The sequence below is a fragment of the Melanostigma gelatinosum genome (genome assembly GCF_949748355.1).
Source record: "Melanostigma gelatinosum genome assembly, chromosome: 15".
In the NCBI taxonomy this organism is placed as follows: Eukaryota; Metazoa; Chordata; class Actinopteri; order Perciformes; family Zoarcidae; genus Melanostigma; species Melanostigma gelatinosum.
Window position 1 is genome coordinate 14,068,295 of NC_136648.1, and position 19,300 is coordinate 14,087,594.

At 41.5% G+C, this 19,300-nt stretch overlaps 2 protein-coding genes across 4 annotated transcripts; one reads left to right on the forward strand and one right to left on the reverse strand.

Annotated features, from left to right (window-relative positions):
• Positions 1-11,519: 11,519 nt before the first annotated feature.
• Positions 11,520-14,463, forward strand: LOC306789509 (uncharacterized protein). Of its 3 annotated transcripts, none has more exons than XM_079285482.1 (7): positions 11,520-11,622; positions 12,197-12,297; positions 13,071-13,099; positions 13,196-13,271; positions 13,375-13,509; positions 13,598-13,692; positions 13,812-14,463. In XM_079285482.1, the coding sequence occupies exons 2-7, from the start codon at positions 12,204-12,206 to the stop codon at positions 14,157-14,159; spliced, it is 777 nt and encodes a 258-aa protein (XP_079141608.1). In that variant the 5' UTR covers positions 11,520-11,622; positions 12,197-12,203; the 3' UTR covers positions 14,160-14,463. The 3 variants fall into 3 exon arrangements, with proteins under 3 accessions (XP_079141608.1, XP_079141609.1, XP_079141610.1); XM_079285483.1 differs by having other exon boundaries at positions 13,378-13,509; XM_079285484.1 differs by having other exon boundaries at positions 13,390-13,509.
• Positions 14,464-14,593: 130 nt separating this feature from the next.
• sf3a2 (splicing factor 3a, subunit 2) lies at positions 14,594-18,510 on the reverse strand. Its single transcript, XM_079285481.1, has 8 exons — positions 18,449-18,510; positions 17,507-17,796; positions 17,352-17,398; positions 17,020-17,129; positions 16,852-16,901; positions 15,461-15,601; positions 15,314-15,382; positions 14,594-15,201 (listed from the first exon to the last, which is right to left on the reverse strand). The coding sequence occupies exons 2-8, from the start codon at positions 17,702-17,704 to the stop codon at positions 14,935-14,937; spliced, it is 882 nt and encodes a 293-aa protein (XP_079141607.1). The 5' UTR covers positions 17,705-17,796; positions 18,449-18,510; the 3' UTR covers positions 14,594-14,934.
• Between the last annotated feature and the right edge of the window lie 790 nt (positions 18,511-19,300).

Consider the following 19,300-nt stretch of genomic DNA (forward strand, 5'->3'; position numbering starts at 1 on the left):
CCAAGTGAAGAGCCAGTTAGCATATGGCCAGCAAACCTTTTCAGAGACCAGGCAGTCACTGGCAGCACACTGTGCATTTGACTGCACTGTGAACTCACTGATGTGATGTAATGCAGCATTATAGTCGCTTTGTACTTAAAATAGCCGGCTGCGGCCTTGCAATATACAGTTACGGTGGCTCCATAAGAACATGTATGGGGAGATTTATAGTTCATGAATAGCACTCTAAACCATGAACAGGCAGTGATTTAGTCCTGCATGTCCATACGACTATAGGGACTCATGAGACAGACTAATGAAAAAAATATCTGACTTTTAGATCCTTCCCATAATGCAACTCAACATCATCTACCACGTCTTTTGTAATGCAGGATTTCTGTTATAAATCTGAATATAGATCTGAATTCTCCAAGTCGAAGCCGAGATAACGCCGATGACATCATAATCACTTCCTCGTGGTTATTATTTTAGATGTGACAAAGCTCCTTCCAGAGCCACAGAGGACATCATGAGACTGTCGTCAAAGGCCCGATTGCACCAACCGCTACTAGACACTAACTGACTATGACGTCAAAAAAATGGTGGAGTCTTCCTTTTAACATCATATTTACCATCAAGGAAACCTTTGTAACTATATGACTACGAGCACTAGTGTGCATTCACATTCCAGTGTGTGTGCGTAAACCCAGTGTCCCATCAGTAGATTACAACTGACAGAGACGGGGAAAAAAGGCGTTTTCCTTTCAGATTCCTTGATGTGTTTGTGTAGTCAGTGTGTGTTTTCATACAGGGGCTCATACGTGTTGATGTGCGCAGTGGTGCGTGGCCCACTCTTTGTCTGTGCAGGATATCTGATAATAAGCCAATCAACTGGGCTGATGGAGAGGGCTGAGTGATGAGAGCTCTGTCTCCCAGCGGAGAATGAGACTGCGGGGGATAGATGATGTGTTCTGATGCAGTCAGCGCTGCTTTCTATCTCTCACGACCACCTAACACCTGAGACCAGGGTCATGGCAACACAGCAAGCCCCAGCTGATACAGGCTGATTGTTATAGAGAGCACATACACAGTGAATTATTGTCTCAGCAGAAGCCTCGCCAAAGTAACGACAGAAAAACACAGTTTGTTTTATAATGCGTCTGCAGAGAGGGTTGAATCTAGTCTGAGCTCTGTTTACTTTCGCACTGGACAGCAATTATCTTGTGATATATTAACTAGCATCATGGCATTTTATGCATACAGAAGAGGAAACATTGATAAATGAGGCTCAGGTTTACATTAATCACTGCACACTAACTGCACTGAGAAAGTAAACGGTAATCTTACTTCATTTTGGCACCTGGCGTGGGAGTCCTGCGCACAGCTGAAATGGAAACAGTCTTGGACTGTTATTACGAGGTATACATTGATCACCCTCTTATCACCAGCTGCAGGAACACGCAAACACAAACACACACAGAAATGCACATTCAAGCAGAAGTTCCATTATATTGTTTACAAGTAGCCTGTCACACATCTCTCTCCTGTAGAGATCCCATATTGATTGTTATTTTTTCGCTGCAGTTCTATGTTGAACTGGGCTGTATACAACAGGCTCCCTGGATTACTCTAAATGCCAAAAAGGGAAATATAGAAGCAGAAGTCCACAGCGCTAAACAAGCAAAAGAAGACATAAATTACCACCAGAGTTTGTAGATGATCTGCGATGGCACTACAGGGTCACAATCATGCAAATAGCCCGGTGGAGATGAATCAAAGGAAGCCGCAGCAAAATCCTTCTCGTATATGGGGGGAGGCACCTTTTTGCCCAAATATTCAAAAATGATTGCTAGCCTCTGTTTTTTTTTAGAACGAATAATCGCCACAGCACACAAATAAGCACAGGCACGTGCAATGTGCTCAACAGACAGGCAATAAGAAATATACCGGCAGGTGCCAGCTAACACTCAGTGGGCATAGCAATCACATATGTGAGCCTGCATGGGAAATCAGAGTGCCTGCAGTGGCGAGATCAACAGAAAAGCAAGGCCTTTTTTTCTGTTTGTGTGTGCATCCGCATCTGTGCTCTGTACTTCCAGGACGATACGAGCCTGAAGGAGACCAGCGGCACAGTTCAGTTCAATAATGGTATACTTACTGCCATATTTCTCCCCAACAGTTCTTCTATCTCCTGCTTCTCCTCTGGACGCCTCATTTCACAGCCAATAAAAACAAACAGAAAGAAGAAGAAAACAAAATACATCCAATAAAGGTATTCTTTGTTAGCCTTTCATAATGTGAGCTCTGTTTCTTAATAACTATCTGACAGGACTGGTAATGCACCAGCACATTTTTTTATTAGTAAATTTCTTTTTTTGTACAAGATTAATACAAAAAGAGCAATTTTATTGTGTCAGTAAAATAGAATCTTTTACAGTGGAGTCACATTAGGAAAGGATATTTTCACTGCCAGTATGGACAGGAGAAATGATTATAGCAATAGCTTGTTCAACGGACATATGGGGATGTGAGAATTTCATTAAGATAGATTTGAAGACATTAACAATACAAACCTAAACTCCAGTGCAACCATTGCCCTCCTCTGGACAATTGGCCTCCCGTCCCTCTGAAGACCTTCCTGGTCAGGGTTTTGTTCTGTTAACCTCTGAAGTCAGGAGAGTCGCTGCTCATGATCAGCCACAGCAGCGAGAAAGCAGCTCTTACTTACATTTCATTTCTTTAAAAAAATAAGACAAAAAGACAACAACAAAGCACAAAACAGCTTTCTGTTGTTTATGTTATATTTCCAATTATTTTACATTGTTCTTATTAAGTTATTTGTAATTGCTCTGTTCTAAAGCATGGGGTTCTCAACCTTCTGTAACTTGAGACCAACGTCTGATCAGCTGGACATTTCCGAGCACCACCTTCCCAAATAAATATCAAAAAAAAAACATGACAAAAAAATAGAAAAAATAAACATCTGTCAGCTATAATGACCGAAATAAATATTCTGCTTACCCTCAGCCATCACTGCCTGCCGTCATGAATCCAAATTAAATGTGCTTTTTGTGAGATTGGGAACCTTTCTATTGCCTCTCAATGGCTCTCAGCATGCTGACAGCTGAGCCGGTGGCTCACAGCTAACACGCTGACAGAGACAGAACAGTGTTGACCTGAAGGGGAAACTGTAGAGTAAGTGCTACGCTTCTGCGATGAACCACCATATGAGAGCAGTGCAGAGTCTCAGCTAACAAGAGGGTACGCACACATCCACGAACATGCACTAAAATCACGCCCGGCCGAGCTTTTAATGGTTCAGATTGTCTCCAACATCACCTTTAAAATAAAAACATTGAGTAGATCTGGTGGTTTAATTGTGATGGGTTTGGAACCATCCATTTAGCATTCAGTTACATTTGCAGAGAAGTTGGGGGTCCTGTTAGAATGATCCTTACTAACAGACAACATCCATATCCCCTCTTTTATTTCCCTGCATGTCAACCTTGCATCTCCTTTCATCATGAGGAATATACTTTTAGGTCCACTTTGAAAGTAATGTTCCTCATGCATGTCAAGTGAGAGTCAAAGAGACGGAGTGTTTGTGAGAGATGCACCAAGATGGAGAGAGAGAAAGCGTGAGTGTTATCTTTTTCTGCTTTGATCTCGCTTGCAATTATCCACTTCTACCGGCGGTCAAGTGTGCAGCTGTCATGGCTCCCCATGAAACAAGGAGGCAGACAGAAAGGGGGGTTCCTGTTGAGTGATGGCGGCGATGGGTCCTCAAGTCTCCGCTGTCACTGCACAGAACGCAGCTTATGTAAGCAGGAGGCCGACGGAGGGAGATGGAGACGCAGAGGACAATGAGCAGAGAAAAGAGAAAGACGGGGAAGAGAAAACTGCATCAGGCAAGCAGTAAGAGAAAGAGAGGAGAGCTGTCATCATAAAGAGTCTGACTCATTCCTACTGTTCTGGATATAGCACTGAGCTGAGAGGCATGTACGACAGCTCCAGAACAATTACATTCCCTCAAACCAGGATTAGTTTCATAATATGTGCGTGAACGGGCCAGTCTCTGCAAAACTACTCAGAGAACAAACTCAATTTCCACTGAGACTGCCACCAAATCATGTCTAGTTATTTTATTCCTCAAATAAAATGTAGACATTAATTTGGAGTGCAGATATATTTTGTTACATTTAAATTACATTTTGTATGTGAAAAAAATGGAATTGTCTTTCATAACCAAGGGCCAGCACTTAATGTTTAGGAAGATATTCATATTGCATCTTTGCTAATAATGTGAAATACCTCACTGCAGCAGCATGGTCAGATATATGATTCCGTTTCTCTCCCATTGTGTCTGTAGTTATCCGCAGAGGCAGTTAAGGACCTCTGCTTGGCATGTTCTCCCTCTGTAAGTGCCTCCAGAAAGGACTGGCTGTGAAAGCTGCAGTCAAATAGCTGTAATTATCTACAATCAGTTGACAACCGGGGGCCGGCTGAAAGGCTGCGAGCACACAAACACGGCGGAGGGAAAGAGGCATTGAGGGCGCAGAGGCTATCATATATCTGGAGAAGAAAAGAAAATGGTAGCGATGTTAGTTTCAAAATCAGCCGGTAACGGTTGTGAAAATCACGCTATAATTAAGATCACAAATGAAGCTGCAGCAGATGTGAATACTAATCGGAGTCGAAATGACAACAGGACTGACTCGTGTCTGTAAAGCTTTCCAATAAAACATCATGTTTCTCTCTACAAACGCCATCTTTATCAGAGGATGTTGTTTTAAAACGAAACACATTTTACACAACCTTTCAGCAGGTTGTACAGTATGTTACCCCTACTTTAGTAAAACATTTAAGTCGAGTCACAAGACTGCCACTTGCACAGGATATTTCGTGACACTTCACACAATATTGCCCACAAAGCCTGAGAAGATAACATTCCTAATGCACAGGTTGCTACTGATGGCTCGGACAGGCAGAGAGAGACTAAGTGCATGTGGGCTCCTTTATTCGGCGGAGAAGAAGGCTGATGGATGAGTACGGTTTAGGATGCTGTCATAGTCATTCCTCTTAACAGCCATCATATGAGAGCAAATGAGAGGCAACTTTTTTTTAGCAAGATGAAACTACAATTTTACAAGACAAATGTCAGATCTCCAACTAAAGGTAAAGAACTGAAGGCTGAATGTCAGAGAGGACAAGAGAGCACACGCAGTAAACAGAGAAGCTTGGGATAATCAGCTCTGTATGTTTTTCATATTAAATATACACGTCTGTGCATGTAACTGACACATGAGTGGTGTTAGTGGAGTGCCAATTGCTTCTTTATCCGTGCTTATATACTGTACATCAAATGGTCTCCAAAAACAAAACAAAAATCCCTCCTCTTCTTTCTCTGACCTCTCTCTCCAGCTTCCCGTCTAACTCTCACTGCATGCAAATGACAGATTTATCTGAAAGTGATTATCAGTTTCACAAATTCCTAATCAGTTTCAGACACTGGAATGATTATACAGGCCTGTGTGCCAACAACTAACATAAAGGAGCATTGAGCGGTGGGGCTGAAGACCTCAATGAAGACAAAACGCATTTTATAATCCGTGACCAAAGCTGTCCAGACTCACGTGGTCATCGGCGAGCAGCAGTCATATATCACACTCTTCCTCAGCACACAAGGTTGCACATTACTCGTCTCCCACAGGCACACGAGCGCTTCTGCCGGAGCATTAAGGGCCGTCACAGAAGCTGCGAAGCATTGGCCTGCACCGCTGCTCTGGAAGGCTGCACGGCATCAGATGAATAGATGGTAATTAATACACATCGCACACAGGAGACCGCAGTACAGTCTCGGGGCAAATTACCCCATCAATAAAATGGCCTGAGAGACAGAGAGCAGGGGAGGGAGAGGGAGGGGAAAACTACATATTTAGGGCCAAGCAACTCTCAGGTGTGAAAGTGAAGTGGTTCATTTCTTAAAAAAGAGACACTCAGTCATGCCTCTCTGGAGAAATAAACACAAAAGACACAGTAAACGAGTTTTAAACGGAAGGTAAGATAACGTGTGGCAGGCTAACACAAAAGATATCATAACACCTAAAATATACAATGGGCTCTGTAGCAGGGGCATCATAAAGTTTAACTTAATGTTCACAATGAAACATTATTAATTGGATTTCCCCTGCCTTTTAAGAAATCCAATGTCTCTTCTCTCTCCTTTGCTTCTCATCTTCCCTCTATCTCCTGCATGCTCGTCCCATAATGATGAAACAAGGCTTCAAGATATTTGGAAGAAAAGATCAATGGGGGGGGGGGGAATGCGTAGCCTGCACATAATGCAAATCTTTCTTCCAATCTTCTTCTCTGATCATCCCATCCACTGTGCAAGTGTCACCCACCGATCATTCCTCTGGGTCAGCGTCTCGCTCCTGCTCCTTTTCTCTCAGGATGTTACGCCTCTGCTTCCCCCTCTAAATGGGGAAATGAGGGACAGTTTATCACATTGTTTGGACATTTGAACATTAATCCACCTGACGGCTGGGTCCGGATAACAGCAGAGCGCTACCACTCAGTGAACTCTGCAGGACTCGCACTGATGATCCGGTCAGTTGCATGTTGTGGTCTCCGAAAGATCAAAAGGCTGAGCAAGCTGCCTGAAGAGATACAGAGAAACCCACAGTGACTCCGAGAGAGCATGAAGGCTTTGGTTTGAGATTGGAAGTGAAAGACGAGCAGCACCGAGACATATGACTCAATCCTTGTGGATCCAGTGTCATTCCTCTTCAAGTACAGGTTTTACACTGTCAGCACATCTGAGAGGGAGGGTGTTTAACACAGGCAGATGTCTGTGCCGAGAGGCAGGCAGGTTGGCTTGTGAGGCTGTCTGGTAGCTGAGCGTTCAGAGCCACTGACTTACTCTCGTGATGGCAGCTGCTTGTTTTGGCCATTTTATTTCTATGAAACAGCATGTGAATAAGGCATTACAACTGCCAAAATAAATACAAATAATAATAAGAGCAGCTTAAAGTCTGGTTTATAGGCGTAACAAAAGATACATATGTTATTCTACAGAGTACAAAGTCTATAAGGAGAAGTGCACTGCTGGGTCAGCAACATAGCGAGCACAAAAGCACTTGTAAATGTGTGTAGACAGAACTCACAACACACAAGGCAAAGGCATCATTTAGGCTCAACACTTTCATTCTTTACAAGCTTCTTTTGCAGAAACACTGTAGTGTAAATAAAATGAATTCCATGTCCTTCCTCTGGACTTACAACCTTCGCTGCTACGAAGACGGTTGATTCGCTGAAGCACGGTTCTCCAGTAAGTGCTGAATGGACAGTTATCTAATTCTGTTAGCAGCCTCATCTTCATCCCTATAGTCTCCTAACTTCATGTCCACTGTTTATGATCATGATTCAATACTTGCACAGTGTCCATTTTGAAAAATCCAGAGCTGTATTTTTTTAGCCCAAGTCAAGAATAAGTGTCAAAACTTAAATACTTCAGTACAAGTCCAAGTTAAGCCTTCTTCAAATTGAAAGGCAAGATGCAAGTCTCTGAACGCTGATCATTACGATGAAACCGCTTTTGAGTTTTTTTCCTTTCAAAGCCGTATTAAACTGTACATGGTCCCTTTTAAACAAATAAAATAAATAAATAAGCTCTGTAACCTTTCGCCGTGGGTCGGCTGACCAAGAAGAAGACCCGGGTCTCCAATAGTGCTCAGCGCTGCATCACATGATGTCATGTCCCAAAACTGACACAACCAATCCTTGTCAGTTGTGGTGCTTTAAAAAAAAAAAAAATCTGAATTGGGTGGCCCAATATCTCAACAACTATTGGATACATTGCCATGACAGTTATGTTCCCCTCAGGAACATGGATTGATTGATAGCTGATGGTAACAATTAGTAAATGGTAGCTTGCTAACACACCAAACTAAAATGGTGAACATGGTAAACATCAGTGTGTATCACTGTGAGCATGTTAGCATGCTGATGTTAGCATGTGTTCAAAGCACTATTGTGCCTTTGTTCATCCTGCCAGAGCAGCGAGCGAGGCAATAGATTCTTAGTGTTGTTACAAAATATTTACTGTGAATGGATCAATTACCATAAAAACAAAACATACATTACAACCAACCTTTTAAAAAAGTCTTTACAAAATACAATATTTAATCTTAACTCACGGTACGGTTCCAGTACAAAATAGCTAAATCCATATTTTTTAAATCTCTGTCCAGACTGTTAGCTGAGAGCCGCGTGGACGAAATCTCTCAATCGTGCTCTGAATTTGGAATGTAGCACCTTTATATTCATATAGTTTAAAACACAAAGTGTACGATATGTTCAGCATGTATCTGTGCTGTGGGCTCTCATATTACAGTATAGAACACACACTGACTGTTATAGTGGTATCATGTGTTCATTTAGTGTTAGTCTTGCCTATAATGAGCTTGTCTGCAGACTTAATTGACCAAGTGCACACTCTCACCCCACTGATTAGTCAGTGCTTACACTCTAGTCCCAGAGATACAGCTTCATCACTAGTTAGACTGCATCTTCTGAGGGAACAGTTCTAATTGAAAAGCACATTTGATTTGGATGAATTAATTAAGTCTTCCGACATTCAACGGAACCTACAGATTTCCTCCTCAATGTCAATGAATAATCTGAGCTCCTTCTATCTTATTCACAGCATGTGTCGAGGTAAAAAAAAAAAGGCGCCACGTGTGGGCCAAAGTCTTGGATGTTTCAAGGGCAACACGAGCCCCGTGCCACGAGCCACGTCGTGCCAAATAAAGTGAGCAAATGTTCTACATTCCAAATGAAGTCAGTGGAGAGACCCAAGCTGGGTAAAGCTTTCGGCCCCCTTTTTGTCCTTACATATTGTGGACTGTGCTCCAAGGACACAGTGACCGTCCAGCACCCAGTGGGAGCTGCTCTATGCCCGCGTACACTGAGGAGCGAGGAGTACAGTGGAGCGTGAAACAACACTCACTGTGTGGACTGTTTAAAAGGCACAGGCTGAAATGACTTGTGGGGACTTCTATTGGATTTAAATTGACTTCATATGAGAGTGTAAGCATTTCGATTGCCTCTAAACGTTACTCAACATGTCAGCGGCTCGCAGCTAATGGTGCTAACAGCGCTAACAGAGCTAACAGTGCTAACAGAGCTAACAGAGCTAACAGTGCAAACTATATGGCAAAAAGTGCTGGCATAGCTAACAGTGTTTACCTGAGAGGGAACCGGAGGGCGGGAGCTACGATTCTGCGACGACGCCATTGGTCGGGACGCCGTTATCAGCTGTATGAGAGCAGTGCAGAGTGGATAAGCAGTGGGGGCCGCTCACATGCACTAACATGCACTAAAAAGCAGGCTGCACGGCTATGTCAACAAAAGCATCGACAAACTCGGACTACAGCACACACAGAGGAAGAGCAACTTAATCCTCTGTTCCGATAGACATTACTCCTCCACTATATCTTTACATAGAGCAGCGTTGTTTGCTACTCTATTAATGCTCTGAATGTCGTATATCGCACCTTTAATATTTTTGTTTTGAAGTCATTGTAAAGGAAGAGCTGATGTGTCTTTATAAAGCTAACGCAGACAGATGATGTTTCCAGAGCTATAGACAGACTTGAGGCCTCAGTATGGTTGAAACAAACCGTAGAAGCATAAAAAACAACCTCACCTTACACCGTTCACACAACCGCTCTGTAACTTACAATGAGAAAGAATCTGTACGTATCTCTCAAGCTCACTTTCTCCATTCTTCACACAACTATCCTGCCACCTTTCATGTGTACAGCTGAGTTCAACACCATGAAAGCTTGTGTGGAAAAGGTTTGCCCCGTTTGCTTGAGTTTTTACTCTCTGTCCGTGAAGAACTTAACTCGAAATTAGAAGACAAACACGTTCGTGCCTCATGTTTTCATTTGGTGAATCAGGAAAAATAGAAAAGTGACCTTCAAACAGGCCTTGCATGTCCCCACGCCGTACATATCTAACCATCAGCTCTGAAGGACTTGTTGTCAACTATATGGCTATGTAAAAAGATGTCTAACACATACGCACTTGAGTTCTGTCTTGATGTTGCAAAGTTGGACAAAACAATCACAACTCAAGGTCTACAAACCTTTTTACAGAGTCCTCAGCCTCAGCCAAGGTCTTCATCAGCAGATGGAGTTTTTCTTTTTTGTCATGCAGATGTATAGTGACATGAAAGTGCCGTTAGGATTTTATTCATATTTCTTTCACACTTCTAATTCATGTTGGCTTACAATTTAAGAATGAAAGCTCATTCTTGACCTTGGAAATATCAGTTCGCTGAAACAACTCTGAAAGCGGAAACGTGGGCTTTGATTTGAGGTTGCTCCTTAAAATAATTAAACATAAATGTCTCCATTCGATGCACTGTACCAGATTGTAGCTTAAGCTAATTCTACATGTATATATATATATATATATATATATATATATATATATATATATATATATATATATATATATATATATATATATATATATATATATATATATATATATATATAATATATATAATATATAATATATATATATATATATATATAATATATATAATATATAATATATATATATATATATATATATAATATGTCCACTTCAAAGGGATTACTGACGGGTATATCAGTGTGTGATTCAGCTGGAATTGGGCAGAGTCCCAGCAAAGGTATGAGTCATCAACATCGCCACAAGTCTGTTTGTCAACACTTCCTCTCTCCTCCCACATTAAGGTGGCCTGCAACCACCTCACCCTGATATAACCCAATCATCTTCACATCTGTTTACACTGCTTCCTGTTAGTGGCCTCCATCTCTCTCTCTCTCACACACACACACACACACACTCACACACACACACACACACACACACAGTATGAGAATAATAATGCACTTCTGCAATACTGTACAAAGGAAACATAAAGAGGATCATTTGACAAATGTGTTTGATGTAGAGGCTGCAGCTGATGATCAGCTCATTAAAAGTGTGTCAGTCCTTCTGCTAGTCTGTTTGACAGACTTCATTTGTGGAGCAAAGCAGCCTGAAACTCTGTCTTACCAGTACAGTGGCGCCCTCTGCTGGTGACTTATGAAATTCAAAATAATGTCCAAAAAGCAGACAAAAGGTGGGAAAGCGTCTTAAAATATAATCATAAACATACACAACTCTTAATTGTTTCTTCCAGCTGTTTTCAAAGTACAAACCCAGTTTTTCAGTTTTTCTTATTAGGGGTGTTGCCCTAGTTGCTCAAACTATGTGGGATTGACACCGAATAAGATTTGTATACGATTTTTTCCATATGGCTCAGAGTTTTCCAAAACCTGGTCTACAGTTTGGCTTTCTTCCTCAACTCTCAGCCCTCTCGTGGGATTCGACAGCTGTATGGCACATGTTAATGTCAACCCTCCCTCTGTCAACGCCTCTGACTGACACTCAATTCTTTTTTGTTTTTTCATTCTCCGGCACCTGTGCTTGGCTGTCAGACAGTACAGAGCCTGACTCTGCTGCCATCTCTGCCGAGGAACAACAGGCTTTGTGACAAAGGTTTGCCGACGCTGCCCGGGGGGACCCCAAATGTCGAGACAGGTAGGTCCTTATTTCAATCAGGGCCAAAGGTCAGGCTTCATCACAAGGGAAAGGCTAGCCAGGGGTGTAACGGTAACATCGGCCCTTATATTCAGCTTGTATCCATCTGTCTCTCCAGTGACTTTGCGTCATCTATTTATAGGGCTGCTAAGACATTAGCTCAATGTGCGGGTAGAAATGTCATGGAAGACATAAGGGCCTCAGCTTTCATCCGTAAATGTGAAGGTCAAGAAACTGCGTTAAGTTTATTCATAAACTAGAGAAGTTGACCTTTTATTTCTTATCATTTTGTGACGCCAATGTGAAACGCTGATGAGAAAACGGAAGTAACTTTGACAAAGTGAAGAATAGACAGACATTGTGGTCCAGCGAATCATCTTGTTTCTGGGATGTAATAGATGGCACAAAAAGAGCATTTCTAAAAAAAACAAACAACAATCTATAGGCTGAGCTGGCCTCTGACAACAGCCAGGCTCATATGCGAAGCTTTGTGTAATATGGATATGTCTAAATCTGCTGACTCATTTTTAAACAAAATGAGCCACATCCATCTTCTACCCTCTCTTTCTCTCAGGGAAGAGATGGAAGAGAGCTATGAGACATTTGAAGAGGAGTTAAGGCCACCAAGAGCAGATCCTCCCCCACAGAAGCCTGTTCGACAGATCCTCAGACCAGGTGGCGACACACACACACGCACGCACGCACGCACGCACGCACGCACGCACGCACGCACACACACACACACACAATCTGTAATGCCTGCACATAATAGCCTTTGTACATATATTGTACAACTCTATAAATACTTGGGAACAGCAGCACATGACCCCTTGCCAAAGGCAACACAGCGATAATGCTGAATGGATGGTGGGTGTAATAAGACTCACTCTCTACAAACAAACACAAAGTCCTGCTTGTGAGACTAGCTCTAAAATGTCTAAAAAGACCATGTGGTCTGTTTATTTGCCAGCGCTTTGGTCTAGATTGAAACCATTTTGTACAATCTTTCAAGGTCCCTGATGAATCCTAATGAATTAGAGTTTTTGTCAAGTGTCAATTTAATTTGCCCAATAATTGAATTGTCCAATAATTACATTTATGACAAAATACTTGTAAAAGTATTGAAATTCCAGGGGGCCTCAGCTGTACTGTGTTTGGTGCGTATTAGTAAATGTTGCACATGCTAACACACCAAGAAGTTGAACGTGGTAAACATTATCTTAGCATGGTTGATGTTAGCATGTAGCTCAATGCACAGCCTCACAGTCACTAGCATGGCTGTCCGTAATACAAAACTTTGTCATAGTAGACTTGTATTTCATGTGTATAAAAGGTTTTAATGTCAGCCAACAGTAAAGTTTGAATACAAATCAAATCAATGGGGATGAATACATTTGAGGGAAAGGTTGTGTGTTACCCCTCAGTACATGTCCATCTGTCTGTTTCAGAAATGTATGCTCCAAGAAAAGTCAGAGAGGTCAGTTGGAAAACAACCAACATGAACAATTCTTTTACAGTGTTCAAATCCCTAATACGTCTTTTATTCTGTTTTATTCATGTTCTTCTCCAACAGGAAAAGTCTCAGTTTTCACAGCAACCTAGAGCAGAACCCAAGATTTTACCCAGGGAGCCCAGCTCCCCCAGAACAAGTGAGTCATTCCCATCTTTCTCCTCAACCCCTGTCAGCTTTCAGTGTTTACTTTACTGGATTACAATGAAAGCTTTTCTTTCTCTTTCTTTCATTTCCGTCAGCAGCCTTACGTGAAGCCTCGTCCAGCCAAAACCTGACCCAGATTGAAACGCCGTGGGAGAATGTCACCCTCAACCGCTGTCTGTTTGTGGCCATTACCATCCTGGTGCTCACCTCAGGCTTTCAGAGGCTTCATGGCAAGTAAACTAAAAGTAGAACCACAGTTACAAAATGACATGTCTGTGAATAAGTGGTCTCTTTTCAAAAAAACAACAAAAAAAACAGAAACCCTGCGTGGTCAAGGGGCAGCAGAGGAAGAGGAAGTTGGACTGACAGTGAGACGGGCAGGCAAAATCCAACACAGGAGACAACCACCAGAGGTAAGGCCAGTAACAAATAACTTGGATTCACCTATTTGACACGTTTATCCTCCGACATGAGGATAAACAGATGTCCAGGTACCACAGTGTCAACTACGCCATGTGTTCTCCCCCCTCAGCCCGAGACAAGTCTTTGGGAGGTCATGTTATGGTGGCTGCCAGACCTTGATGATGAAGAGGATGAGGACGACGACGACGATGACGAACAAGTCAAAATAGAAAAGTCAAAGAGAGGAGCGACAGCATCAAGAGGTCTCAGAAATAAGCCACCGCCGGACAAAAAACTCATGAAGCAGAGTGAAGGGAAATTTAAGGAAAGGAGAGCCAAAAAAGCCAAGGATGAAGAAATCAAAGAGAAAAAGGAGGAACCTGAAGCAGCAGCAGATGAGGAAGATGAGGATGAAGGAAAGGAGGAGGCAGAGTTTGAGAAGAATCAAAAGCTGGAGGGAAAGAAAGAGAAGAATTAGACTCAAAAGGGATGAGTTCGATTATTTCTACTGTAGCAGATGGTCATTTATTTTCTAATCCATTTTCACCAGAATTGATTTAACATTCATGAAGGTGGTAATGTTGAATTCAATAATAGATATCCTCTGTCAAATTTGTCAAATACCACCACTGAGACTCAAAATAATGTTGCTGCTTTGCATAACGGATGTGATTCTGAGTAATGAAACGCTGAGTTACCTGTAAAGATGTTTGCATTTTCCTTTCATTTAATCTGCCGCTAGCTTCATCTTAAATCTCCATGTGATCGTTTGATTCCTTTAATTTTGAAAAGTCTACATCTTTAATAAACTGCAGTTAGTTCTTATGTAACTAGAAGGTATTGAACATGGCAAACTAAAGATCGAGGTTGCGGGTTGTGACTAATTTGACCCACTAGTTCCCTCTGAGAGCTGCTTCAGTTAAAAGGTGTTTTATCCTGATCTGCAACTTCCATCTCGATATTTCAGGAACTCTTCTCTTCTGCTATGACCCATTCACACGATCAATTCATCTTTCTGTGTGACATCTTTCTAAAAACAGACTTTGAGATGCAAATACTTTTTTCCAAAGAATTTAATTACAAAAACAGAATCCTAAAAGATGATCTATTTTCAATCATAGCTCCAAATACAGAAAGTAAGCATTTATACAAAACAGTGTGGTCATACAAACATAAACCAAATAAAGAAATCTACTAAATGTAGACTTTAAACATCATTAAAAACACCATGAAAGTGTTTCACTGGTAGGGGATCAGTTATTAGACATAAGGCCCTCAGGAGGAGGGGGCCTCATTGGCATGGGAGGCATGGCCATCTGAGGAGGCATATGGGGAGTTCCCGGAGCGCCAGGTGGGAGAGGAGGCATCCCTCCTGGCGGGGGAGGGGGCATAGACTCATTTGGTGGGCGATGTCCAACTCCACTCATGAGAGGAGGGGGGCGCTTCACACCTGCAGGAGGTGGGGGTCCACTGGACTGGGGAACAGCTTTCTCCATTTTGAAGTGGAACTGTAGGAAGAACTGGGAGGAAAGATAACACGGAAGACCAGTTAACAGCACACGTTTCCACATTCCTCCCATCAAACAGCCGGGTTGGCTTTGTGGTGACAAATGTTAATCAGCTGATCAATACCTGTTTAGTTTCCCTGTTCCAGTGGGTCCAGAAGCGGTTTTCTGCTTTATCAATTTCTCTACTGGGGACCTAAAAAAGAAAAAATGTTGTGTCACAGCAAGAATAACAATATTATAAGAGCGTAGTAGCGGTGCAGCTTCCGCTCACCTTAAAGGCAATAGTCTCGTATGGTTCAGCAGCCAGAAGCAGGTACTGCCAGCGACGATCAGGAGGCTCGATGCGCTGTTCGTAAGCGGACATGAAACGATGTCGGGGTCCAATTCCTTCAGCGATCTCTGGGTAGTCGATCTGATGAACAGAGGAAGTGGATTTCGGATGCCGATAAAAAAACGAGCCGACCAATAAAACTAAATACTTTTCACGTGATCAATAGATTTTCTCGGCCGTCGATGTCACAAAAATAGTGTCCTCTTCGATAAATAACAAAGATTATAAAGACAACGGACAGGAAGACAACTGGGGAAGTGTAGCAGTTGAACTGACCTTCAGTAGTAGCAGCCTACAAAAGGTTGGAAGACACATTTCTTTGTCGAGTACAGAGTCAGAACTATTAATTTCTAAGTGTAACGTTGTCTTTATCTTTTTTCCATACATTTTGGCTTTTGGGCTGAGACAATTACAGAGAGGAGGACTGAGAGCATTTGCAATGTTTCTGTAAGTTATGATTAATAATGTCAACATTAAATCCACGGATCCCCGGAGGTATTCTAATAAGCCGACCGTTATGAAAGGACTATTAAGCCTTGCATTAAAGTCCATGTATTGCATAATAATAAACACATACACTACATGTGATTTAGGTAGAATGATGATAACCAGTGCAATGAAGCTCAGCATTTACACTCGTTACAAAAACATGCTTTGACGCCACACATAGAAAATAGTGTAACTCTTCTACACAGTCCTGCACACTTGTAATAATGAGTGTCCAGTTTGTAGAGTTGGATATGGGTTTAATAAAGTAAAAACAACTTATTAATTGGGGATTGTGTGGGAGAACGAACTTCAATTTTTGGTGGAATGCACCAAATGCAAATATTTGTCGGCATTGGTGTGAAACATTTGAATGCAAAAAAAGTCAACAAATATTCCCCATTTTCTTATTTTGTCCCCAGTATGAAATGGCCAACAAGAAATAAAAAACAACATCTACTCTGCTGTCATAAGCTTGAAAGCGCCTCGATAAAGAAAATATGCACAAAGAAAGAAGAAGGCGAGTACTGACTTCAGCATGCGGCGCTGTGTTAGACAGCTGCTTTTGACTGAGAAAAGGTCAGTTTCTTAGAAGTACAGGACAAAGCCAGACATGGGTGAGCGGGTATTGAGAAGCTGGACAATATCTGTTTACAGTTGCTTCAGCTGTCAGTGGTGAAACAAGACTACACTCTAAAGCCAAACAAAAGTAACTATTTAAGCTAACTGACTAACTTTTAAGTATCTGTCTTAATGGGAGCTTTAATGTTGATTTACTTGTTTCAGAATCTTTCTAAAATTAAAAACTCCTTCCATACAAAGGGATTCCCGCCAAACACACTAACCTGGAAAAGTAAGGACTGCTGTCCAGTCTCTGAATCCCTCTGTTTGGTTACTATAAAGAAGAAAAAGACATGGACCATAGGTAAAAATGCAATACATTTACAGCGAAACCTCCAACAGCATAAAGTAAATAATAAATGCACTGATTCATAACCACGCAGCCAGCTTACCTTTGTATCCTGGTCGGCCAATTTTCACAAACTTTTTGACCTCAACTTTCACTTTGGCTGGAGCTGGCTGAGCAGGAGCTTCTTTTGCCTCTTTGGCTGCTCTCCGCGCTCTGAAACAAACAAATGATATCGTTTTATAATTGGTAATCAACTCACTGGACAAAATGAGTTGTTGTACTGTCAATTCACAGCAACCATCAAATAGCTGATGATCCACCACAAGCCCAGTAAATGTAATGTGGACTTGTGGTTTGATTCATTTGTCAGCCATGGTTAAGTGAAGTGGAATGAATCACATAGAAGACAACATGTAAATTGCACAGTGCTCTTACAAGTTGGTCTGATGTTTCTTTCCTTGTGTGTGAGCCAAGTAGCTGCCCTGTAATGCAGAGGAGAGCAGTTTGTCAAAGAAGATACTCAGAAAACAAGCATGAACACCAAGTTCAGATAACATAAACTGGGAAAGTGTCAGTGTGTGCCTCCATACCTCATTGTTATGAAGTGTCAAGCAAAGTTTGCACTCGTACGATCCTAAATGATTTTTCATAAAGTAGGGGTCTTTGTTGATGTCGATTGTCTCCAGGGCCAGCTGACGTAACCGCTCTCGCCTGTCACGGTTACTCTCAGAGGCAGATGCCACCCCACCGCTCCCCGTCTTCCCTCCAGCTCGATGCTGGAAATCCATCTTTGCAATGTGTTGAGCTCAATCACCCAGACACACACGTGTTTACCCAGTCAGCACTGGACAGGTGCCCCAAGTAAATTATTCCTGAGTATCTGAAGAAAAACAAAGCACACAATGTTGCCAAACATGTAGCTAAAAAGAATACTATTTACCGTTTACCTGGATTGTGGTGCAACACAGTACCATGTGTGGAGTTACACCACCACTTATGAATAAACTGTAGAAGACTGCTAACATTACTCTGTATTGTAAGTGCACCATTCATTTAAAAGGCATGTCAAAAACAAATACATGGTGGCGACTGGTCACATTTTTCACAATGACTCCTCAGACCCCTCTTGACTGAGATTATTTATGCTAGCTTCCCTTGCAATGGATCGGTCTAAATACTGGGAAGTAAAGCAAAAAGTTAACAGAACCAAATATTTTCTTGTAACTTAGATATAATTTACACCAGTTAAGATAAAGAGGTTATCACGCTACAAAACAAACGTACCCTGGTGATCATTACAAACTCCAATGAACTACAGTACGTTAACGCAACGCTACAATACGACACGGTTTAGGCTAAGCTAATGGTGTTAGCAGCTATTAGTTGATGGATTTTAAGAAACTTAAATTGTTAAACGACAAAATAAACATACCTAGCTATATATGTGTGCTAATAAATATGTTAGTTACACGACAAAACGATAACTAAACATGAAGGGATACTGAAAGGTTTAGTTTGTTCAAAACACTCACCGACACTACAACGTTAGGATCATGCCGAAGTAGGTTTGTAGTGCGCATGCGCAAGTAGATTCTTCTCAGGCTTTTGCCGGTTGGTAAACCGCTTCAGGCGCATTACCGCCACCTGCTGGACTGGAGGGAGGTCCGGATTGACTTTCCTGATAAAGATAATCATGGGCCGTATTTTTTCTCGAGCCTCCACCGTGTCTTATAGTAAAATCATAACAGCTTTCACAAACAGCTCTTTATCAATATAATTGAGAATGACTAAATAAAGCCACATAAGGGCTCTTGCTGCGCCTGCTTCTGATGATCTATGGTACTTGTTTGACCCATGCACAACATTTTTTATGATATCATGGCCTCTCAGATAAACTATTCAAGCGAAACCACAAACAAGTCCAAAAATAAAATAGAAAGTAGATCTGATGAGTCTCATATGGCCTACTCTTCATTAATGCCTATTTGCTCTCCACTCCTTTCCTCTCAGACTTCCTCTCACTTTGAACACTTTCTTGCATTTCCCACTAGTTTCTAGGGTTGTACATAGCTCAACTGAAACTTGTATTAAACCACATACATACATGTTGTACATTAGGCAAGGCAAGGTTAATACAATTCCTCCGTTTACACATATCTCAAGTTTGAATGTTTCATCTGTTTCTGTTGTTTAAATTCACAGTTGAGAATCTACAGGAAATCTACATTTAACTGCTCATACATACATACAAATAAACAAATATACATACATACACACATACATACATATATATACACATATACTATACATACAATCATACAATTATTTTTATGTTTTAAATATGTTTTTAATTATTTGCTTACATTTATTATAATTTTAATGAA

Coding starts and splice junctions, on each gene's coding strand:
- LOC306789509 (XM_079285482.1), top strand. CDS start 12,204: ATGGAAGAGAGCTATGAGACATTTGAAGAGGAGTTAAGGCCACCAAGA. Junction 13,272..13,374: donor GCCCAGCTCCCCCAGAACAA/GTGAGTCATTCC, acceptor CATTTCCGTCAG/CAGCCTTACGTGAAGCCTCG. Junction 13,693..13,811: donor ACAGGAGACAACCACCAGAG/GTAAGGCCAGTA, acceptor CTCCCCCCTCAG/CCCGAGACAAGTCTTTGGGA.
- sf3a2 (XM_079285481.1), bottom strand. CDS start 17,704: ATGGATTTCCAGCATCGAGCTGGAGGGAAGACGGGGAGCGGTGGGGTG. Junction 17,399..17,506: donor TGACACTTCATAACAATGAG/GTATGGAGGCAC, acceptor TCTGCATTACAG/GGCAGCTACTTGGCTCACAC. Junction 15,602..16,851: donor AGCAGTCCTTACTTTTCCAG/GTTAGTGTGTTT, acceptor TCTGTTCATCAG/ATCGACTACCCAGAGATCGC.